The following is a 21,739-nucleotide window of genomic DNA, read 5'->3' as shown; positions in this document are numbered from 1 at the left end:
GAGGGCTGATACTAAATCCTGTGAGGAAAACGAGCACATCAGGTTTCCTACCTCAACCAACTTTCTAGGAAAGGAATCCTAGTATAGTCTCCATAGGCAGGTGTCAGAGAGTTTATGAACATAAAGAAATAAAGCCACATGAACCCTCAAAGTAACCCAAACGGTGGCAGGTCAGTTCCTCAGGCCAGATAACCAGTTCCCTGAAACTGAGGAGTCTGGGTTCCAGCCCAGTCAGCTCTGCTAGAGTGGGCTTTTGCCACCAGGTCATGTAGCCAAACAGTGAGTTGCTCCAAACACACTTGGATGAATGCAATTGGGTAGCAGTGCACAGTGCCCTGAGTGCCTAATTTCTCAGAAAAATGTCCAGGTATTATCTTTCTCCAAGTTTAGGTAGGAAGTCATTCTGATTTCACAATAGAGAAGAAAGCCCTCCTGATCTGATGTCATATCCTAGGAGTCTCTTCCTTGCTCACTCTATAGTAGACATACTGGCCTCTTTGCTCTTCCTTGAACATTCTGTACATGTTCCTAACACAGGGCATTTGTACTTGCTGTTCTCCATGCCTGGAAGGTTCTTCCCTCCAGATTTTCTCATGGTTCCCTTTTTCGCCTCCTTCAAGTCTTCACTGAAATATCACTTTCCCAATGAAGCCTACTCTATTAGTTTGGGGGGGGGGGATTGTTTGTTCATTTGTTTGTTTGTTTTATTTTGTTTTGCTTTGCTGCCACAAAAAATTACCACAAATGGAGTAGCTTAAAACAACACAAAATTTTTTTTTTTTTTTTTACAGTTTTTTAGGTCAGAAGTTTCGTTTGAGTAGCACTAAATCAAAATCAAAGTGTTGGCAGCCCATGTCCTTTCTGAAGGTTCTGGGGAAGAATCCATTTCCTATTCATTGGGGTTAGTGGCAGCATTTAAATCACTGTGATTGCAGGCCTGAGGTACTTGTTTCCTTGCTGGCTTTCAGCTGGTGGTCATTCCTGGCTTCTATATGCTTCCTGCTCCATCTTTAAAGCCAGAAATGAGATGTTGAGTCCATCTCCCAACTCAAGGCTTAACTCCTTCTTCTTTCTTCTATTCTCTCTCACTGAACCAGGAAAGGTTCTCCGCTTCTAAAGACTTACACGATTACGTTGGGCATACCCGGATGATCACAGTAACCTCATCTCACATCTACAAAATGTCTTCTGCTGTGAAGGGTAACATATTTCTAGGATCCAGGCATTAGGGCAATTAGGGTGGACATCTTTGAGGAAGGTCATTAAACATATTAGAAATTATGTCAGTTCAGTGGAGTCACCCAGTAGGAGAACAACTAACTCTGTTTAACGACCCCGTTCGGGTGTGTCCACCCACTCCAATGGTCAGAGTTTGCCCAAAAACCGATGCGACACGTACCTCAAGGTATTAGATGTGTCAGTGTGACCCTTCCCATGCTCAGAGCCCCCAATGAAAAGTCCCCTGATCCCAACAATTGGTGATCTGTATTATGTGCCTGTGACCTTTTCTCTCAATCACAGCTGATTGGAGTTGGAAAGGCACTTTGCCCAGGGGTCACCAAGATCTAAGAGTAATGGACAAACAATGACATAATAATAACTAATATTTTTCAGAGCTTATTGTGATGTGCCAGGCTTGTGGCAGCTCCTTGCTGGCCCCTACTCTGGGACACAATATGCTCCAAATCTAATGCATACATACGTGTCAATACCCCCAATACTCAGTGATGGAGGCACTCCTGCTAAACCCGACAGATAGACTCAGGGAGTCAGTCTCCAAAGCCCGCACTCCTACTATTGATTTCCAACTGGCCAGAAATGATTTTAGAGAAGCCAAATATATTTTTTAAATATAATTTTTAAATAAAAATTCCTTCTTTTGTCCTTTCTTAATGACACAAAGTATATGTGTATACAAATATAAATATGCAATAAATTTTAAAGATGTCATAAATGTCATTCAAATATTATAAATGGGATTTATTCAGTATTGTTCGTATTTGTATTAAAACAGGGCTATACAATAAAAAAGCACTGTATTATACATATGTCATAAATGTCTCTGGACTATAAAATTAGGATAAAATTGATAAATATCACCCTCAATTCTCTAGAGATAAATGTTACTGAAACTAGGTAGACATAAAATGAAATGTCTAATATGTACACCATGGTATTTGAAATTTAAAATAATATTTAAGGAAAAGTGTATTTAAGGATATCCATTAGTTCTTAATTTGGGTAGTAAATTTTGAGTAAGAAAATCTGTTTATCACCTACTAGAAGTTGGTATGGGATAACCACGTGACTTCTCACTGGCGGTGTTAACCTTGATTGCTCAGTTAAAGGTGGTGTTTGCTAGGTTTCTTCAGTGTGAAGTTACTATTTTTTTCTTTTCATACTCTAACTTTGGATGTGAATCACTAAGTCCAGCTGACATTCAAAGGGGTGTTTTGTTTACTATTTATTTTGAAAATGTTCCAAACTTCTAGAAGAGGTAATAAAAATAGTGTGATGTTTTTCCATTTGCACTTCATCTAGATTTGCCACTGATAGAATTTTTTACATATTCTTTATCACTTTCTCTTGCTTCCTGTACACATCTACATATTACTGTGATTCATATTATTGTTTTGTTTTTAAGACTTTACTTATTTATTTTTTTAATTTATTTCTTTTTAAAAAAAATTTTCAAATATATTTGTCTCCATTTACCTGCCACCATATTTATTTAGAGAGAGGGGAAGGGAGGGAGAAAGAGAGGGAGAGAAACATCAATGTGTGAGAGAAACACAATGGGCTGCCTCTCACATGTCCCCAATTGGGGCCCTGGTCCACAACCCAGGCATGTGTTCTGACTGGGAATCGAACTAGTGACCATTTGCTCTGTGGGATATCACCCAACCCACTAAGCCACACCAGTCAGGGCCACAATATTGTGTGACTGAACCATTTGAGAGTGAGTTGCAAGAAATCTAATTCTATCCCAAGTACTTCAGCATATGTCTCCTAAGAAAAGGTCTTTCATAATCACAACATAATGATCAATTTCAATAATTGAACAATATGATAGTATTATTAAATATATAGTTCTTTAAGCATGATCAATGGACAGATAGATAAGAAGAGATAAGAAAAGCAACATTCCTGCTTTTGTCTATGATGGAGAATCTGGTTGTGGCCCTCTTGCCTTAGCTATTAAACTAGACAAAATGTCTAAGGCAAGTGTTTTCAGACAGTGGCGAATGAGCAACACAAGGCAGAGGAAGAAACACAGTGAAGGACTGCAATCAGTCCTGAAGCCAAGGAAACATAAGAGGTGAGCCTCATGATGGCCCTGGCGTCCAGCCTGGGGAAAATTTCCTCACCGCAGAGAAGCAGTCTGGAATCCAGACAGCGATGGCAGGCCCTCTGAGTGGAGGAGGAAGAGATCTGAGGGTGAGGAGGCCGAAGTGCTGTGATCTGCAAGGCAGGCCCCAGAGAGGCAGGAGCTGTGCAGTTTATATAATCATGAGTTCACAGTGGTACCTCTAGTTCTGATCCAGTATCACAAGGCTTTCCCTACTCTTCTTCTATTCCATATTTCTGGCTCCCTTTTAGAAACTCAGTCTCAGGGCAGAATGACAAGGTAAGTCGCTATGTTCATTGTCAGGTCTCCCACCTGAAGAAAAGCCTGCCAGTGGTGAGATGGGCAAAAGGAAGGGACATGCAGTAGCAGTCACTGCGTGAAACCCTGAGAACTAATGATGTGACAACACTTCTGTGTTATAATGGGTTTTGTGAGAGAAGGCACCAAACATTAATAGACACATAGGGGGCAGACAATAACATATTTGCCTTCTAGAGCTCCATCATTATGTTCTTTAACCAAAATTCCAAGTTATTTAGTTGTAGCTTATTTTTAAATTAATTCAACAATTACCTCTCACCACAGCTTCTACACCTTGAGCTCTTTATTTTGATTCACTTCTGTGTTGTCTGGTGTACATCTTTCAGTAACTTTTTCAGAAAGGATTCATAGATTTTGTTTCCCTTAATTCAGTGGTTCTGGACATTGGCTGCACATTGCAGTGACCTTAGCAGCTTATAATTATTGAGAAGCCCCCTAGGCTGTTACAATGCATCCTAGACCAATCCAATCAAGTTCTCTGAGGGTATAACCTACAAAACAGTATTACAATTAAAATTCCTGAAGTGGTTCTAATATGCAGACAAATGTCTCTAGTCTCAAAAAAAATTACATAAACAGGTTATCTTAGGGAAAAAACAAAGACCAAAGTTAGTTGCAAGCATGGTTCAAACAAGCAGCTTGAGTTGAGAACCACTGCTTTAGTAATTTCAGATTTGAGAATGTTAATTTGTTCTTTTTATACTACAGACTCGTTGGGTGGCTTTTTAAAAATTGCACCACATTTTCCTTCCCTCAGAACTTCAGTGTGCATAGGAATCACCTAAAAATCTGACCAAATGCAGATTTTGATTCAATAGGTATGGAATGGCAACTGAGATTTTGTGCTTCTAATAAGCTCTCAAGTGATGCCAATGCTGCTGGTTCATATATCACACTTGTGAGTGTAATCCTTACTCCCCTGTCTTCTGAAGTGAAAATTGCTATGAAGGAACCTGATATTGACCTCTTTTTCCTTTTTGGGTGGCTCGATTCTTCTTCCTGAGTGTCCATATGATCCTCATTTTATCTTTGAAATTCATATTTAGTGAGGTTACATGTATTAACATTTGGCTGGTTGGTTGGTTGTGGGGGGGGGTTGTTTGTTTGTTGTTGTTGTTGTTGTTGTTATTCTAATGCTGTAAGGCCCAAATGTGCAACAGTTCCAGCTCTTCTTGAGGACTTCCTATAAAATTGGCAGGATGCCTGTCCCACCCAGCGGCTGAGATTTGTTTCCTCTTTTGCACATTCATTCTTACAATAAAATGTCCATCACTTTCATTAATTGAAATGAATTTGTTCCTTGCAACCAAAAGAAATTAATTAAAATAATTAGGAACTATAGATTTTAAAATAGTATGAAAATAAATATTGCATAAATGCCGTGTCAGAATCAACATTACTGTCCCCCCCGCCAAATGTCCTTACAGTAACGGTTGGCAGAAAGGAGGGCAGGAGCAGAGAAGTTTTCCTAATTTCAATGTGCTTTTTACAAGTCATTATTTGAACTAGATCGACTGACAGATAGATAACTAAAAAGAGGAAAGGTGGAAAAGTCACAGTGCCAAAAAGATGGGAAAGAGAACAAAGATTAAAATGTGATGCTAAAGAATGCCGGAAGACTTAAAACCAAGTAAAAGCTATAAATTGGGGAATAAGAAAATCTTAAAGTAACAGTAAGGCAAAATTTTAAATCAGGAAAACTATAAACACTCACGAAATACAAGTACAACTTTGCTATAAAATAAGTTGAATAACGATTAGAACAAGAAAATAAAAGTTAAAAGAAAATAAGAAGGTTAAGATAACTTGTTAAAATGAAAATGAAGTCAGTTATGAAATAATTTTAACAGATGAAATTTAAATTAAGTAACTGTTAAAAGTGAACAAGGTTATAAGGAAGACATATACAATAGAATAGGAGATACTTATATAAAACATGAGAATTGGATTAAAGATAAATATAATTAGGTACTTTATATAGATTAAAAATACCATCAAAATATAAAAATATTAAACGTTTAAAAGTTAGAGGAAAGAGAAGAGAAAAATTTCTTGAAACATACGAGAAATAAAAGGGCTTGGCATTTATATCTGCTGATGTCTTTGGGTAGAACCCAGCAGGGACAGAGGGTTATATGACACCTTGATTATAGAGGCTTCCCTCTGGCTCCCCTCAGCAAGTGCCAAAGGCCAGCCTCACCAGCAGTAATCAGAGACCACAGATAGGAGGTATTAATACAGCGAACTCACAGCTGGATGGCACCAACCTGACCCAGGAGAAACTCCCTAGCCTGCCAGCTACATTCCCTCCTGGATTATCTCCTCCAAATTTAGCCCATGCTTGGAGTCAGGGGAAACTACTCTCTCTAGATCAATAACCTATGAAGCATCAGGTGTCAACTCTTGTCTTATGTCTCCAGAAAAATGTTTAAGAACTCTGGTACAGCTCCCAGATAAAAGAAGGCATTTATTCAATAAGTGTTTATTGTGCAGTGTACTATACCTCAGCAACACAATGATGAATGAATAACAGAACTCCCTGAACAGAGATTTAGACTCACTGCATGGAAAGGATAGTGGAGTTTTAATAGATAGTTTTAATACATTATCAATGGCACAGATAGAAGACTTGGCTCTGAATACGAGGACGACCTTTCTCTCTGCAGCAGTAGGAAGGGATGTGAGGGGTGAGAGGAGGTGGGTAGGGAGGGTTGAGAGTCAGGGACATTATGCCCAGGGGGCTGGTTTCTCTTGATGAAGCAGGGACTTTCCTGAGAGTGAGGAGTCTGGAGGTAAGCAGAAGTCTTGAGGTAAGTGGAAGAGAGGTCGGGAAGAGTCATAAAAGAAACGTGAGAAGGAGCTAAGCGTAAGTAAACAGCCTAACACACAGTCCAGGGCCAAGGGGAGGCTGGAGGTGGTGCCAATCAGAGTAGCGGCAGCATTTGGGTGTCCATGTGTGAGAGACACAGTTAATTACAATACAATGTGAAGAGTCCTAGGGTGGCAGGATAATTTATTGAGACATTAATCCGCATCTGTTCTCACTGCATTTTCCCTTCCACCCACTTTCAAGGACTTCAGGCCTACCTGCATCAGCGAAGTTTGGGATTAAATGCTGGGAGGAAACCTTCTACCAGGCCTTTCTTTTCTCCTCCTTTAAAGTAGAGGTCTCAACGTGGCCCTCTCTAAGCTGACTTTCAGATGTGCTTCACTTGTAGCGAATAGTATTTTGAAGTTTTAAAAAATAGTTGCCAACATTTTGAAAGTACATTTTGCATTAGAATCTAGATTTCAGCCCCTCCTGGAAAAATCAGATGACGTGGTAAAACTGGGCTACATTTTCACCTGACTACACTTAGTTGGAGCTGAATGACATCTCCCCCTTTTAAGGAGGCATGACTTCCAGTTCACTGTAGTCCTTACCATTCTCTATGATCTCACACTTAACCAAAATCATTCATTTAGGTAAACTGCCTGGTCCCTGTAACCCGCTTTAAAGTTGGAGATTATGTTAGGAGAAAAAAATAGAGAGAAGCAATAAGTCAGTCGGTCACACACAGGTCTGCAGGTCCTTGGGTGTGGCAAAAGTCCAGAGGGGAATGGGGACCCGATGCCCCTCAGGCCTGGATCTTCCAGCCTCCGCAAGACTCCTACTCAGGAAGCAGACGATGAGGCAGGATAGCAAGCAGTAGGCTAGGACACCGACAACTATCTGGAACAATCTAAGAATGAAGGTGTCCTTTCCTTGCTATCCTTGCATCCAGGTCCTTGCGAAATCCTAAAGGCGGTTGGAGTAGGAGAGTCTACAGTGACTATTTCCCACCAACCCTTGGGGAGGCAGCTTGGACTTAGATTTAATGAGAAAAAATGAGGACACGCATCACTTCTTGCACATGAACATTTGTGGAATAAGAGTTTAAACACCTGAGTGGAGATTTACAGAAAGGGCTAACAGAACACAAAGTCAAAAAGTAGGTGAGGTTAAGTTTTGACTAAGATAGTCCTGGAAGTTTTACAGAGCAGATGTAATTTGAGCTGAGTTTCATAGGATGAGTAGGAGGCCTCCAAATGGAGTTATTCTACCCAAAGACAAACACTGAGAGTGCAAAGCAAATTCAGGAAGCTCTGGAAATTCAGCGCAACTAGGGCGTTAGATGCCCATCTTCTGGTTGGTGGATATATGAGAAGGGAGAGAGTAGAAAAGGAAAGTTTAAGCCTTCATGCCTTCTTCATGTAATAGGGAGTCTCTCTTCTTTAGTATATCATTGGTGTTTAGAAAGCTAATTGTGCCGGCAGTGTGTCCAGTGCGCGGGGTGAGAAAGACTGAACAAAGGCCACTTAACAGGTTCTTAAAATAATTCAGGTGAGAACTGATACAGCTTTGAACTATGGCAATGACTATGGGAATGAAGAGGAGAATCTGGATTACAACACCCACGGATTGAGTGCTTACTGTGTGCCCGGCATTGCGCTATGTGCTGAGGATACACTGATAAATAGATACTGGTTCTTGCCTTGAAGAAAATCATTGACTAAGGACAAACTTTACCACACTTGGCAAACCCAGCTAAGAGCTGAAGCATCTGGCATCATGAAGCCTTAGTCACATGTATTGTGTATTACATGATGGGTCACATTCCGAGGGTCCCGCTCAGTTCCACACAGGTTCAGGGGCCATCTTGCAACTGAGTTTCAACCTGTTTTGAAAGTCACTTCTCCTACAAGGCTACTTATTGCAGCTTGTTCTTTCTGACTCAAGGGACGGGGAATGGTCAGACTCTTCTTTAATTTTGAACTTCAGAGGAGGTATTTCAGTTAAGTGAACAATTTAAAAAAAAACAAAACTTGTAAACATTTGGACCGTTCGGGTGATTTCATTCATGCTTAATTGCCATATCTATAATTTTATTGTGACAAAATTTATTCAGTTTCCAGATCACTCTAAGTCTTCTCCCATTTGCAGATACGGGATGTTAACTGCCTTCGACTCCTTACCACTGTTGACATCTCTATGCCACATTGCGCCTGGAACACAGCAAGTGCTCTGTGTTGAGGATATAGATTCATAATATGGAAGGGGATGATTTGAGAGGTTGCGTATTTGGTGATGTAACCAAGCTGAAGTGCTTGCTAGAGATACTTATTCATCCAGCAAATATTTATTGATAATTGATACATGTTTATTTATAAAAGGCAAATAAACAAATACTTATTTATTGCCAGGTTCCATTCTTAGCATTGGACAAACAACAATGTGCAAAACAAAGTCTCTGTTCATCCTAGTGAAAGAGACAATAAACAAATTATTGTGTGTGTGTGTGTATATATATGCATCAGTATATACAATGTAAATGATATCTGCTATGAAGAAAGACAAGACCCAGTAAAAATAAAGAATGATGTCACAGGAGCTATTTTATATATTGCCTATGGGCTGCTCAGGGAGGGCTTCCTTGAAGAAGTGGCATTTGAGCAGAGACCTAAAAAAAGGGTTGGGGCTTGGGGGACTGGAATCATCTATCCAGACATCTGGGGGTTGAGTGTTGCAGACAGCTGAATGAGCAAGTACAACTATTCTGGGAAAGGATCAAGCCTCTCCTATTAGAAGGCCAGCAGGGAGGCTAGCTGGCTCCAAAGAGGTGAGGGAAAGGGATCGCGGGTTGGGGGTGGGGCAGAGAAGGGGTGTGGCAACTTACAGGACTGGAGATTCAGCCCTTTCACCTGGCATTCTTTATATACACCAATTGGAAAACTCCAGTGCAGACGGATAGGGTCACTAGCTGACACAAATAACTGGCTGGCAAATGCCTGGGAACTTCTGAGGCATTGTTACAAGTCTTAATCACCACAACGGGCGATGAATTTGTCTGTATGGGTCACTGCTGTAACCCCACTTCCTGGCACATAGTAAGAGCTCAATATATATTTGTTGAGTGAATGTTTTAAGTCTATCTTTGCTTTTCCCACTTTCAAAATAATAATAGCTAAGCCGTCTCAAGCAAACAGCCTAATGGTAGGAGCGAAGGGGAGTGTTATTCAAACTCAATCATAGGACAGTATGCATACATATCGTTAAAAGGCAGACAAAAAAAATGAATTTGTCTTGTGTTTTGTGAGTATCTGTTAGCTTATAAGCAGTCTGTCTCCAAGGTGGCACTCACTGCGCCCTTTAGACTGGGGACTTTACAACCACTCTATGTTAGCAAATTCTGGCACCTGACCTGTGTAAATATTACTGGCAATGCCCGAGATCACTTTCCATCACCTGACCAAAACCGTATGTGCAGGGGGGTTGTGGTGCTTCCCTACTTTTGTAACACGGCTGGGTATACTCAGTTGTCTAAAGGGCATGATGGACTCCAAATTCCATCTATTCACTTCAGATGGTTTATAGACATGCATTATTTCCAGAAGTTAGATTTTTTTAAAAACAGTGATCACTGCAAAAAATTTTTGTACGACTTCATCATTCTCTTCCTAAGAGAAGGGGTTTGTAAATATTTTTGAAAACGTAACTTTAAAAAATCCCTCAGCCCGACTACATTATTTTTTTTCACTTTACTGCATCATGCAAAATCCATTAGTGCCATAAAGGTCGTTCTTTTACTTTACACCTTGCACAGAAAGTCCCAGTATAGTGTATCACGATTAAATAAATCCCCTAGTGTACAATTAGTGGGAATTCAAGTTGCAAAACTGAGCCCAAAAAGATGCGATGCTTCCACATCCTGTACTTCAACCTCTTTTGCCCAGATCTCTGCTCTTGCACAGTCTCCCATCTCCACCCACAGCCGGGGGATTCTCCAGCAAGTGGTCCAGGGACCTAGACAGACCGGAGTTTGGCACGCATCCTGGCGCCGCGGGTGTATCACGGCCTGGCACCCCCCCGCCCGAACTGTCACTTCCCCACAGCCACGGCTGGCCCAGGCTTGGAGGATTTTCCGCCCCAAGGCCCCCCCGGGACGGCTGTCGACCTTCCTCTAACCCGCACCCCTGAGGGCTGCTCAGAAACTGCTGTGTCAGGCTGGTTCGAGGAGTCCCAAGCTAGAGGCAGCTTTAAATCGGGAGGAATGACTATCTAGGGCCGGCCGCTGAGACGTGGAGGCAGGGTGTGGCGCAGCTGTCCAGAGGGCGCGTCCTCGCCCCCGCCCGGTCTCCGGGCCGCTCCGACCTCAGCTCTGCCACCTTCGACTTGGCGGCCCTGCCTCCCGGCGGCCCGGCCCGCCCTTCCTTCATTCCCCACCCCGCACCCCACGCCCCCGCTTGGCGGGCGCGGGGGCCAGCGCGCACGCGCGGTAGGCTGGTAGCCGGCACCTCCTCGCCCCCACCCCGCCCCCTCTCACGTGCCGCGCAGCGTGCGCCCCAGCATGTGCGGGCGCACGTGACAGTGCCGCGTCCGGTTCTGGCTCCTTAACCCGCCGCGGCTGTACTTTGAACTCCGGCGTGGGAGGGGGAAGTAGGGGGGAGGGAGGAAGGAAAGCCGGGAGGGGAAGGGACCGTAGGGGGAGGCTGGCCTCCCTGAGAATGATATCATGGGTAGATTTATCGCTAGGCAACCTAAGAATGCGTCTCTCTTTCCAATCCTAGAGCTCCTTGAAGCTCACTCTCAAAGCTGATGACATTATTCTTCTCTGCTTTAATTCCCCCACCACGCAGTGCTGGAAGTGCGATTTAAGGAGCTAGGGTTGGTTTACCAGTTTTTAAATGAGTAGGTTTTGTACACATTGCTCAGAAATAGATCCTTTATCACGCCCACTTGTGTCTGCAGATCTCTCCAGGGGTGCTGGCATCTTGTCATATTTCTTCACCTGTTTGGTCATATGCGGATCACACGGCTAAGTTCTAGTTTTGCAGATGAGCCTGTTCAAAATGATGTACTTAAAAACCAAGCCCTGCTTAAGGGATCATAGAAACAGAAGCCAGTTTCTTTTAAAATGTCATTTTATAGAGACTTTTCTTATTACTCTGTGTAACAGATCTTCAGGAATTGGATCCAGGCTGAAGTTTCCCTATTAAAACTAATTTTCGAAACACAGTGTGGAACTTGTAAAGCTGCAGTATGGAAGCAAAGTTTATTAAAGAGTTAGGTGGCAGATACTCAATACTTCCGTTGTGAAGCATTTGATATTCTATGTATACACATAAGCATACCCCTACGTAAAAGGCTTCAAATTGAAACGGTAGCTAAATTTATGGCACCCTAAAAATATTCCATATAAAAGCTGTAACAAATCGCCCTCCTTCCATCTTCCTCAATTCTAAAGATTCTCTCTGTCCAGCTTCATAACTTACTTTGAACCCTTCTTTCATGGAGAACCTTTCGAGTTCCACAGGAATAACGTAGGTGGGAGGGCTAGAGACAGAAGTGGACAGCTCACCAGATGTCGTGGGCACTTCCGAACCAAGGAAGACTCATTTCTGAATGTCTTCAAATTGAGGAAACAGTACAATTGTACGGTTCTTTGTAGGGGACCTTAGAAATTGTTTCTCCAGTATTTCTCTATCACTATTATCGCTTGCTCTAAGCCAGCAGTTCCCGCCCTTTTTGGCACCAGGGACCTGTTTCTTGGAAGATAGTTTTTCCGTGGGCAGTGGGGGGATGGTTTCAGGATGATTCAAGCTCACCTTCTGCTGTGCTGCCAGGTTCCTAACAGGCCCTGATTAGTACCTGTTCTCTGCCTGGAGTTTGGGGACTCCTGCTCTAAGCCATCACTTGGAAAGGCTATTATTACCTAGATAAGCTTTCCTTCACCATCAACAAAGTATACTTTGCCACTTAGGACCTTGCATGGACTAGCTGAATCATGAGAAAACCTCAGCCTGTCCCGTCCTCACTACTACTACTATGGGGTACCAGTATAAAGGGCAGTAGACTCAGATCCAAAAAATCTGGTTCCAGTCATGGTTCTGCTACTTTTTGAGCTTTGTGACTTTCAGCTAGTTGCTTGCCTCAGCTTCTTCCAACAGGTTTTGAAAAACAGACCTTAGGGTTCCTTCCTTCTCTAGATCTAGGATCTCTCTTGCTCTTGCCCCCCAACCTTCCCTTTGGGTAGTGAGTACAGAACATGGATCATCATGTTTTTCCTCTTATTGAAGGTAAAGAAGTCACCCTTAGTTTCTTTTATAAGAGAGATAGACGAGGTGAGACAGAGTGGCTTTTGAGTGGATTTTGTTTTTCTCTCCCTACTGCATTAGATATTATCATGCTATGAATGCTATATTCTTGGCATCGGAAACCATTAACCTTTAGTTCTAGTTTATGGCTCAGATAGATCCTCAGGAGATGATTGTGAGAGCCAGTATGACAGTTAAGTTCTGAAGACTGAAAAGTTAGGTAATCCTTGCTTATATCTCAAGTCAAACAGCATCAATTAAACTGTCCTGGTTCCTAGCAAAGGGCCAGAGTGTGCCAGAGCCTTCTTGCAAAGAGCCCCATGAATCCACTTACCTGTTTATTCTGTGAAACCCAGCTACTTCTCAAGGCCTTCTCTGATCCACCCAGACGAAGTTAGCAATTCTCCCAAGTATTGTATTAACCCCTCATAAGCACTTACCACGTTTCTTTATAATCTATTTTAGTATGGATCTGTCAACCTCCACCAGACTTTGAAATCCTCTGAGATTATTTATAATTAACTCTTTAACATTAACACAGCAAAGCTCTTAGAGTAGGAGCAAAACAAGTATCTGTATACCCACACCCACTATTTATTGAATTTACAAACTCAAGGAGAAAAGCAGTGTGTTGCAATCAGGGGGGAGTCTGAAATCTCTCACCAAAGGCTTGCCAGCAGCAACATATCCTCCCTGCCAGTTTGCCAGACTCTTTTCTGCTGGCCCTGCCAAACAAGATGTCCAAAACCCAGAGATGGAGATTACAACCAGAGAGTGTCCAGGGTCATCCATGAATCAAAGTGCTGAGTATCATTAATGACCCTTGGTCCCTGATTCCTACCAATCTGAAAGAAGTGTTTATCAAATCAAGTAATTTGTGTCTGGAATAGAGATCTCTTTTATTTTTGTGGTTAGTTGTGTAATAAACCATGAGCAAGCTGCTTTTTTTTATGTAATAAAATGATCAAAAATATATAAGTATTTGAATGCTTTTGCATATTCTGAAATGGAATGTTGCTAAGAATATAAATGTTAAAAGAAATGAAGGAAAAAAGGTTGGGAGGGGAAACATATCACTGATTCTACAAGCTCACAAAATTTAGAGACGTGCCCTACAGGTACTCTGTTAGAGCCTATGTACTCTAATTTTAGACACATTTTAAATAGGTGCAGTTTTGGTTAAATGGTTTCTCAGGCCACAGTAAGTCAGAGGTAAGTGACTAATTAGGTAAGAGTTAGAGGCAGGCTCTCTGACACATCAAGAAGAGACAGCTGGTAGCCTGACCATGAGTAAAGACTGAAAAACCTATAAAAAGCAAACAGGAGAACTCAAAAAGAACTCAATGCAGGTGCCAATACTCCCAGATGATATGCACAGTACAAAAGTGATGTTTATGATGATGACTCTGAATTACTGAGAAAGGTTAACTATGAATAGGGTTGTTTGTTTTTTTTTTCTAAGACGTGTAACATATCTTAGAGGACATGTGTAACCTATTTCAATAGACTATCCACTAAAATAAGAAAAACAAAAGACGAACAATGTTGGCACTTGAACATAGAAAGTTCAGTATTCTGGACCAGTGCTTCACGGGGCATAAATCATTCCCTGAGGCCAGATAAGTTAGGCATCACTGAAATGAGAATTTTTAAATATCAACTTTTAAAAAGGTACAATTTTACATTTGCTTGGAGTTTTCAATGTGGATTCACTGAACCAGTTCAAGAAACCCAATTTTAAGACAAACGTCCAGCTCTTTTCTAGGAACACATTTTTATAGTACATGTTGCACATTTTTTTTTTTTTTAGGATAAACCCCATCTTAATCACAGAAATACATGATTATTTTCCATGACAAGCCCCTATTAAACTCTATGAAAAACTAGAACCTTCACTGGACTTTAGGATGCATTGTATGTCCATTTTGAACTTAATTAAAACAACACAGAAAAATGGGTGGGCCTAAATATATTGATCTGAGGAGCCAACAGATTTTTTGTGTAATGAAACACATCAGATCATTATCTGAAGTAAACTATCGTTATCAGCTAGCAGATTGCACAGTTAGCTTTTGGCATTATAATTCATTCATGAGGGCTCTGTTCAGTTCTGTATGAAACAGACTAAGGAGTGAAAGACTTCAGTCTGTTTGCCCAGCCATGCTTTCCTAGAATCTCAATTGCCAATCCCCTCCCATGGAGAAGTTCAGAATTGACCTGTGACAGAGACAGAAACACATTGAGGCTTCTTTTACTTACATTTGAACAAATCTCAGGTGATGGACCATAACCAAAGTTATAGCCAGTATTGTTGGCAACAGAGAACTAAGTGAAAAATAGTTTTCATGATCATAGGAACTAAAACTCCAGTTAAAATTTAAATAGCTATTATATTGTAGTTTCTCGTACCTTAAAAATATGCTTAGCTATTCTGGGGGAAAAGGCCATTTATCAATTCAATATAAAACTTGCTGAGAAATATATGTAGAATTGATTGGTATAATACTATATGTAAAAAGCATTATTGACTCAAGGTTCGTATTTGTCTTAAATTGAAAAATCACATATACTACAAAGAATCTTGGCTAAAATTTCACCACTGTAGGTACTGAACCCTCCTTAGCATATTATGGTTCTAGTCTTTTAATTTATTAAAATAAACCAATGACCAAAACAAAATTTTTTAGGTACCATATCATTTTGCAATTGTGTCCTAACTTTATCTTATTACCATGCCAGTATATAGGCATTTGGATTAAACAAACCTATAAAACCTGGCCCAACCGTGTTTATTAATTATACAAATGCTAGAACACTTTATTATCCTCTGATTTCTAATGTTAATTTTTGTTTCCTTTGTTCCTGTGGTCTATTCATGAAATTTCATGAACAACGTCCAAACTCAGCTTACTAGTTCAGGATGCACGCGGCAGTGGGGAGATCACTGACTAGGGGGTACAATACATCTGGACTCCAACGTTGGCTCCTGGTAGGTGTGTGACCTAGGGGAGAGATTTGATAGCTCTGGGCTTCATTGCCTTCATATTATAAAATGCAGGGGGCTGGACAAGTCAGTCTCTGAGGTTCCTTCTGGCTCCACTTTCTATGACTTGCAGTTCTGTTCCCGTAAAGACAGCAGAGGGAGCACTTTTTCTATATCTTATAAATTTTGACTATTATTTCCACATCTTTCAAAATTGAGGGGATTGTGAAGAACATTATTGAACTAAAAATTGACATTCCTTCACACAGCTTTTATCAAATCACAAATTTGATTATAAATTTGAGAAAAGTCTAGAAATCATTTGTTCTTTGAAATCCATGATGAAGTCCACAGAGATTTGATAAAGGTTAAGGAGGTAAACTATATTGAGAATTTAGCTGCTCCTACGTGGTAGCATATTTATAGTGGGCCCAGTAAAACACACCAGATCTTACAACGGAGGCTATCTGGTATCAAAGATGAAAAGTGAAAAAAATTCATCAATCATAGAAACATTAGCAAATTGGGTCTAACATAAACAAACCACTCAAATGATTAGTTTTTTTTTCTTTTGCACTTTTCATTAAGATACATAGGGAACAAGCAGGTAAACACTGCCTGAGCCTGTTGGCTTGTAAGGGATCAGTGATGTGTGGTAACAGGCCAACAACAAAGCCATTTACCTGAGAACCTGAATGACTTTGATGCCTACAGTCCCAGACATCTTAAAATTAACCAAATATCCATCATGTCTTTTTAATTATTAGACAATCTCGTATCATGTATTAAAGTTTTTATTCCTTGGTAAGAATTTTAAGATCACAAAATAGTGTGGCAATATTTAGGTAATAGAATTTATGGAGCGCTGAAAATACTAGAATATAAAGATAACTTCTAGTTCATCTTCACAAACTAAACTTTTCTAAACCAGCTGGTTTCTTGCAGACAGTATTTATTTTTTTAAAATAATTTAAGACAGCATAAGCTTGTACCAAGCATAAGCATTGTAACAAAAGTGCAACTTTTCAGCAAATTCTCCCCAAAAGATATTTTAACTCAAAATATCATTAGCACATATTTTCTCCCTACAAAAATAGCATGTCAGACGTCATTAATTGGATGTATTAACAACTATGTACATAAAGAGCCACCTTGTAGGCTAAGAGTTTAACGTTGTTTAAACACAGCGTTTGAGGCAAACAGTAGCAACAGCAGCAGCAAATGCACCAAACTGACTAAAAGACCCAGATATTTTCTTCACTCATAGACTGTTGTGTCTCACCCCTTACATAACATTCAAGTGAGATTTCTCACAGTGCTACCTTGGCAACAAACTAAAAATATCTAGACAAGGTCTTGGTTTAAGCCTTATTAAAAAAGCTTTCTTTGTGATTATCTGGTATCTGGTTTGGTCTCCAGAAAACACACAGACTTGGAGATAGGAAGGCCTCACGGGGCTTCATTCCAATCTTTACAGCATTTCCAATCAAAATTGACCAGTTTAATGCTTTCCTCCATGTCTGCGATTTAACAGAATATAGGACAAATCATTTTGGACTTTTTTTTCAAGTTCAGTGCACATTTTTTTTTTACAGCAAGATTATAAAAATTTAGGAACATATGGATTAAATAATGGCAAGGTAGGAATAGATGCTCTCTATATACGTTTGTGTGTGTGTGTGTGTGTGTGTATACAATTAAGATGAGTCAATTGATTTACGGTCAATTTCTTAAAGTGCCAGCAACGTACTAAGAAGGATTCTGGCGTTCCTCACTCATCTACTTCCCTGACTTTGTTCTGACAATGGCCCAACTCCGCGTCTCTTGAAACGAGTGCAAGTTACTAAGGGATTATCGTTCAAACCACTTCAGAATAGGTTGCAATGTGAGCGACTGCATTCTCTCCTCTTCCTCTTTGAAAAAATGTCTTTTAAAAAGCTGAACATTACAAAATATGAAGAGTAAATTCAATTCTGAGAGATCATTCTGTTCGCGGAAAGCCTCCTGAAGCAGCAGGACAGCTTTGAGTCACTGACAGATAACTGCTGTTCAATGTCAACTCCTCGGCCACCTTCTCCCACCCTGGGTCCACTCGCTCACCCACAAAGCATACCCCTCCTACTTCCTCCAGAATTAGGTTCTATATTTTAATAGATACTGGAACACAGCCTAAAGGAAGGCAAAACTTATTTGGGGGAGTTCTTTGAAAAAAAGAATATCTAGCGCAGAGGTTCTTTTACAGCTGGTGTGTGCAGGGCAGGGTGGTGAAAGATGAGCAAAACAGGAACTCCAAATGTACACAAAACACCTGTTTGGTTTTTTTTTTTTTAAGCCTGGCGTGCATCTATTACACTTCCTCCCTTAAAAACGTTAAGGGTGTTTTATCTTATTAATATTATTATTCCGCGTGAACTTTCGTCCCTTCTAAGAAAGGAACGCGAGGATTCAGGGGGTTTCCTTTCCTGGCTGCGAAGGATCTTCCTGAGCAGAGCTCTCCGGGTTCCCGTGCTCGCGGGGACCGGCGAAGGGCAGGTGGGTGCGGCCGTGAGGGTGCGGGGGGTGCAGCGCTCCAGGGGGCGCCACCTCGTGCGACAGGAGGGTCGCGCCGGCGGCGCCCGCCTTCTCCGGAGGGGGCGACAACACAGAGGACAGGCAGGGGAAGGCGGCGGCAGCGGCGGCGGCGGCAGCGGCGGCGGCGGCGGCGGCCGGGGCGTGGATGCCGGGGTACAGCAGTGGGAATGGGGCGGCGGCTGCCGCAGGGTACAGGTACTTCTCCAGGCTGCTCTTGTCCAGGAACGGCTGCATGTAGGCGGCGGCCGCCGAAGGCGAGAGGAAGTAGAACGGCAGGCAGAAGGGGGCCGCGGCGGCCGCGGGCTGCGCAAAGGGCGCGCCCCCGCCTCCGCCGAACGCCACCAGCGAGCTGAGCAGGGCGGCGTCGGGTCTCAGCAGCGCGGCCGCGGCCGCGGGGTCGGGCCCCAGGAGCGCAGCCGCTGCCGCCGCCGCGCCGCCTCCCGAATCCAGCTTCATCCTCTTGGGCGCCGGCGAGTCCTCCCCGGGGGGCTCCTGCTTGATGGTGACGCGGCTCACCCCCGCGCCTTTGCCCTTCTCGCGGTCGGGCCGGGCCTCGGCCTCGCCTCCATAGCCGCTGTCGGTGTCCGTGTCGTTCTCGGCGGCGAGCTCCGCGCTGGGCTGAGTCCGCTGGATGACCGGCACGCAGTGAGCTAGGGGCTCCAGTTTTTGCCCAGAGCGCTCCAGGCAGGGGGCGGCCTTGGACCCGGCGGGGGTCGAGGGCGCACCGGTGCCTTTGCTCAGGGGGACCTGTTGAGTCAACATCTGGGGGGTGGGCAAGAACTGGGTGGCCACGGCATGCAAGTGATTGATCAGCTGGACACACCGCGGCTCCCTGGGCGTCCAGCTCTCAAACCGGGAGAGGTATTGCAAGACTTCTTTGGCGCATGTTTGAAATCCCGAGTGGAACGCATCCAAGTCGGACTGAATGGGCGATTTCAGAGATCGCTCCCCTAGGATGAGGAGGGGGGTAGTGTGGGGGACAGAGGAATGGAGGCAAGGAGAAAAAAACACCCGACGTTAAAACATCTGCTTATCACGTGGGCCCCGCACAGACTAAAGTGATCTCGGTTTTTCCTCCGTATTCGAGAGAGATAATCCACCGGTTGCGGGGGGGGGGGGGGGGGGGGGGTGGCGGGACGGCTGGATGGAGGGCGCTCTACTCCCAGCTGAAAAACCAAAGTGGACAGGGTGCAACCACCACTTAAAAAAAAAAAAAATCTGATTCCTATGAGTTCTGCTGAAAGCCTCTAGGATGCTTCAGGAAATGGGCACTTTCCAATGAAGGGAAAGTATAAGCAATTTCACAAATGAGGGTGAGCCCGTAGGCACACGGAAGCAGATGGGGGTGGGGAAAAAGTCCTAACACTGCTCCTCTGTGGGCTGCCCAGCTTCATCAGGGTGGACTGGCCTCCCAGAACTGACTTACCATTCTGTAAAGCAATTATCTTCTGATGCTGCTGCTCGGTTAAGGCTGTTAAAGCTTTTAAGTGTTTCAAAGTTAATTCCAAGACTACCGCTTTCTCCAGATGCCCCAGAGTCTGCATTGGTGCAAAAGAGAATGGGGCACTTGGTTACTTAAAAACACACATTTGGTTTGGTTGGCTCTCCCTTCAGCACAGTAACTTAAGCAAACACTTTGAAAGAAGTACTATTCCTATACTTCTTAAGCTTTCCACAAGACAGGTTATAAATGATTTTTGTGCCCTCAGTTGTGAGGACCTACTCCTGAGTTTGTGGGAAACTCTACAGTATAGAGTCTACACCATATCACAAGTTGTAAGGCATCTGATATTTACATTTATTCTTATATCTCTGCGAGTAGCACCAGGCTATTAACACGCCCTTGGAGAGCAGCAAAGAAGGAAAATGTGCATCTTACTGTCAACTTCAGATGTTCAGGCAGTAAATCTTTCAGCTGAGCAATGCATTCATTAATTCGGTCTCTTCTTTTCTTTTCTATTAATCTATGCGGTAATTTATAGGTATCCTTAATATATGAGAGTCAGGGAAGAGAGAAAACAAGATAAACATTCATTTACTGGCTATAACAATATCCCCCCTCACCCCTCCCAAACATATACTATGTGATAAACTATGCCCAAGAAACCTCCTTCCTCTGGACTGTTCTGAAATGCAATTTAAATTCAGGTATGATGTTTAGTCTCCCCCTGAGAGTACCCAGCAAACCACTTAAAATTCACAGTTGGGGAAGCTCAAGGGCTGGAATATATTTGCGGGCAGAGCTTCGCTGTGTAATCAATGGCCCTAATTAACTACCCAGGCAGGTTAGGGGGAACATCGGAAACTTACTCTTACCTTGCTATCGTCTCGCTTCATGCTCCTTTTGGGTTTACACATATACAAAGAGGAATAATCCAGTCTGCAAAACAGAAATCAGCATCAGGCACCCATTCGGGAGGAGCTCAGCCCTCGCCCGCTCCGTACCACTTTCTTGAGAAGAAGAAAAAAAAAAAAAAATCAAACTGAAGCCCAGACAGATATTCGTAAGGGTGCGTGCACCTTACCCTATAAAATCTCTATGTTCCAGTAACTGTCTCTCTTGCAAGTGAGGAATTCCTTCGTCCATGTTCAACCGCTGTCCGTTTTCCTCTGTTTCGATTTTTGGGGGCTCTGTTCTATAATCTGTGGGACGGTAGCTTTGGGAGATCTTGGGGGTATCTGTGCGTCTCCAGTCTCTCTCTCCCTCTTCAGTGCAGTGTTGAAAGTGTGAAGCAGTTGGTCGCCCCCCCTACCACCGCGCTCGCTCTCTCGCACACATACGCACACACACGCACGCACACTCGCGCCAGCCCCACTGCGCTGGTAGTTTGCTCTCACTCGGGGCAGTGTTTGGCCACAGGGCACGCGCGTCGCCGGCCAGACCAGCACCCAGCTCACGTGCGGAACGTACCATCCGCGGTCCAGCCCGGAGGGGGGCGGGGGAGGAGGGGCCGGGCCGGGAGGGGGCGACAGGAGAAGGCTGCGAGGGAAAGCAAACCGCGGGAGGGGGCGGGGACACCTGATCAGGGCCACCGGAAAGGAAAAACAACTTCAGCCAAGCTATTCATCTTCCCAAAGACGATGCAGTCAGCTGGGGGAGGGGGAGAGGTTCCGGGGGTGCGGGGCAGCCAGGGCTTCCTCGGCTCGGAAATGTGACTCCGTCAGTCCGTCCGTCATTACGGTGCAGGAACGTGAACGTGTCTTTTTGCTTTTTCCACCGACTGTGCTGTTGGTTTGGACCAACGAAAGAAAAGAGAAAGAATTCGCGGTGGGTAAACTTCAGTCCCGAAGGAAAATTTGGAGACTTGTTTGCACACTGCTCAGTGGCCTGGGGGACCCTTGGCCTTGGTTGGAGGTTGCCCCGGAAAGGGACAACTTGAAATCCTCTCCCAGAAAGAGTT

The 21,739-nt window shown here is 43.2% G+C and overlaps 1 protein-coding gene across 1 annotated transcript; it reads right to left on the bottom strand.

The window, feature by feature from the left end:
• Nucleotides 1-16,554: 16,554 nt before the first annotated feature.
• On the bottom strand, nucleotides 16,555-21,252 carry BHLHE41 (basic helix-loop-helix family member e41). The gene is made up of 5 exons (XM_054591317.1): nucleotides 20,864-21,252; nucleotides 20,655-20,718; nucleotides 20,218-20,325; nucleotides 19,765-19,876; nucleotides 16,555-19,288 (listed from the first exon to the last, which is right to left on the bottom strand). The coding sequence occupies exons 1-5, from the start codon at nucleotides 20,923-20,925 to the stop codon at nucleotides 18,213-18,215; spliced, it is 1,422 nt and encodes a 473-aa protein (XP_054447292.1). The 5' UTR covers nucleotides 20,926-21,252; the 3' UTR covers nucleotides 16,555-18,212.
• Between the last annotated feature and the right edge of the window lie 487 nt (nucleotides 21,253-21,739).

This window comes from Pteronotus mesoamericanus, unplaced genomic scaffold, assembly GCF_021234165.1.
Source record: "Pteronotus mesoamericanus isolate MK-2021 breed Mesoamerican mustached bat unplaced genomic scaffold, CSHL_Meso_final scaffold_21, whole genome shotgun sequence".
Classification (NCBI taxonomy): Eukaryota; Metazoa; Chordata; class Mammalia; order Chiroptera; family Mormoopidae; genus Pteronotus; species Pteronotus mesoamericanus.
The sequence above is the reverse complement of the archived record's forward strand: the minus strand, read 5'-3'. Positions and strand labels throughout refer to the sequence as shown.

Excerpts from the sequence above, each read along its gene's own strand:
- BHLHE41 (XM_054591317.1), bottom strand. The coding sequence starts at position 20,925 with ATGGACGAAGGAATTCCTCACTTGCAAGAGAGACAGTTACTGGAACAT. Across the intron at positions 20,719-20,863 it reads GAACATAGAGATTTTATAGG|ACTGGATTATTCCTCTTTGT; the intron begins GTAAGGTGCACG and ends TCTGTTTTGCAG. Across the intron at positions 19,877-20,217 it reads CTGAACATCTGAAGTTGACA|ACTCTGGGGCATCTGGAGAA; the intron begins GTAAGATGCACA and ends GCACCAATGCAG.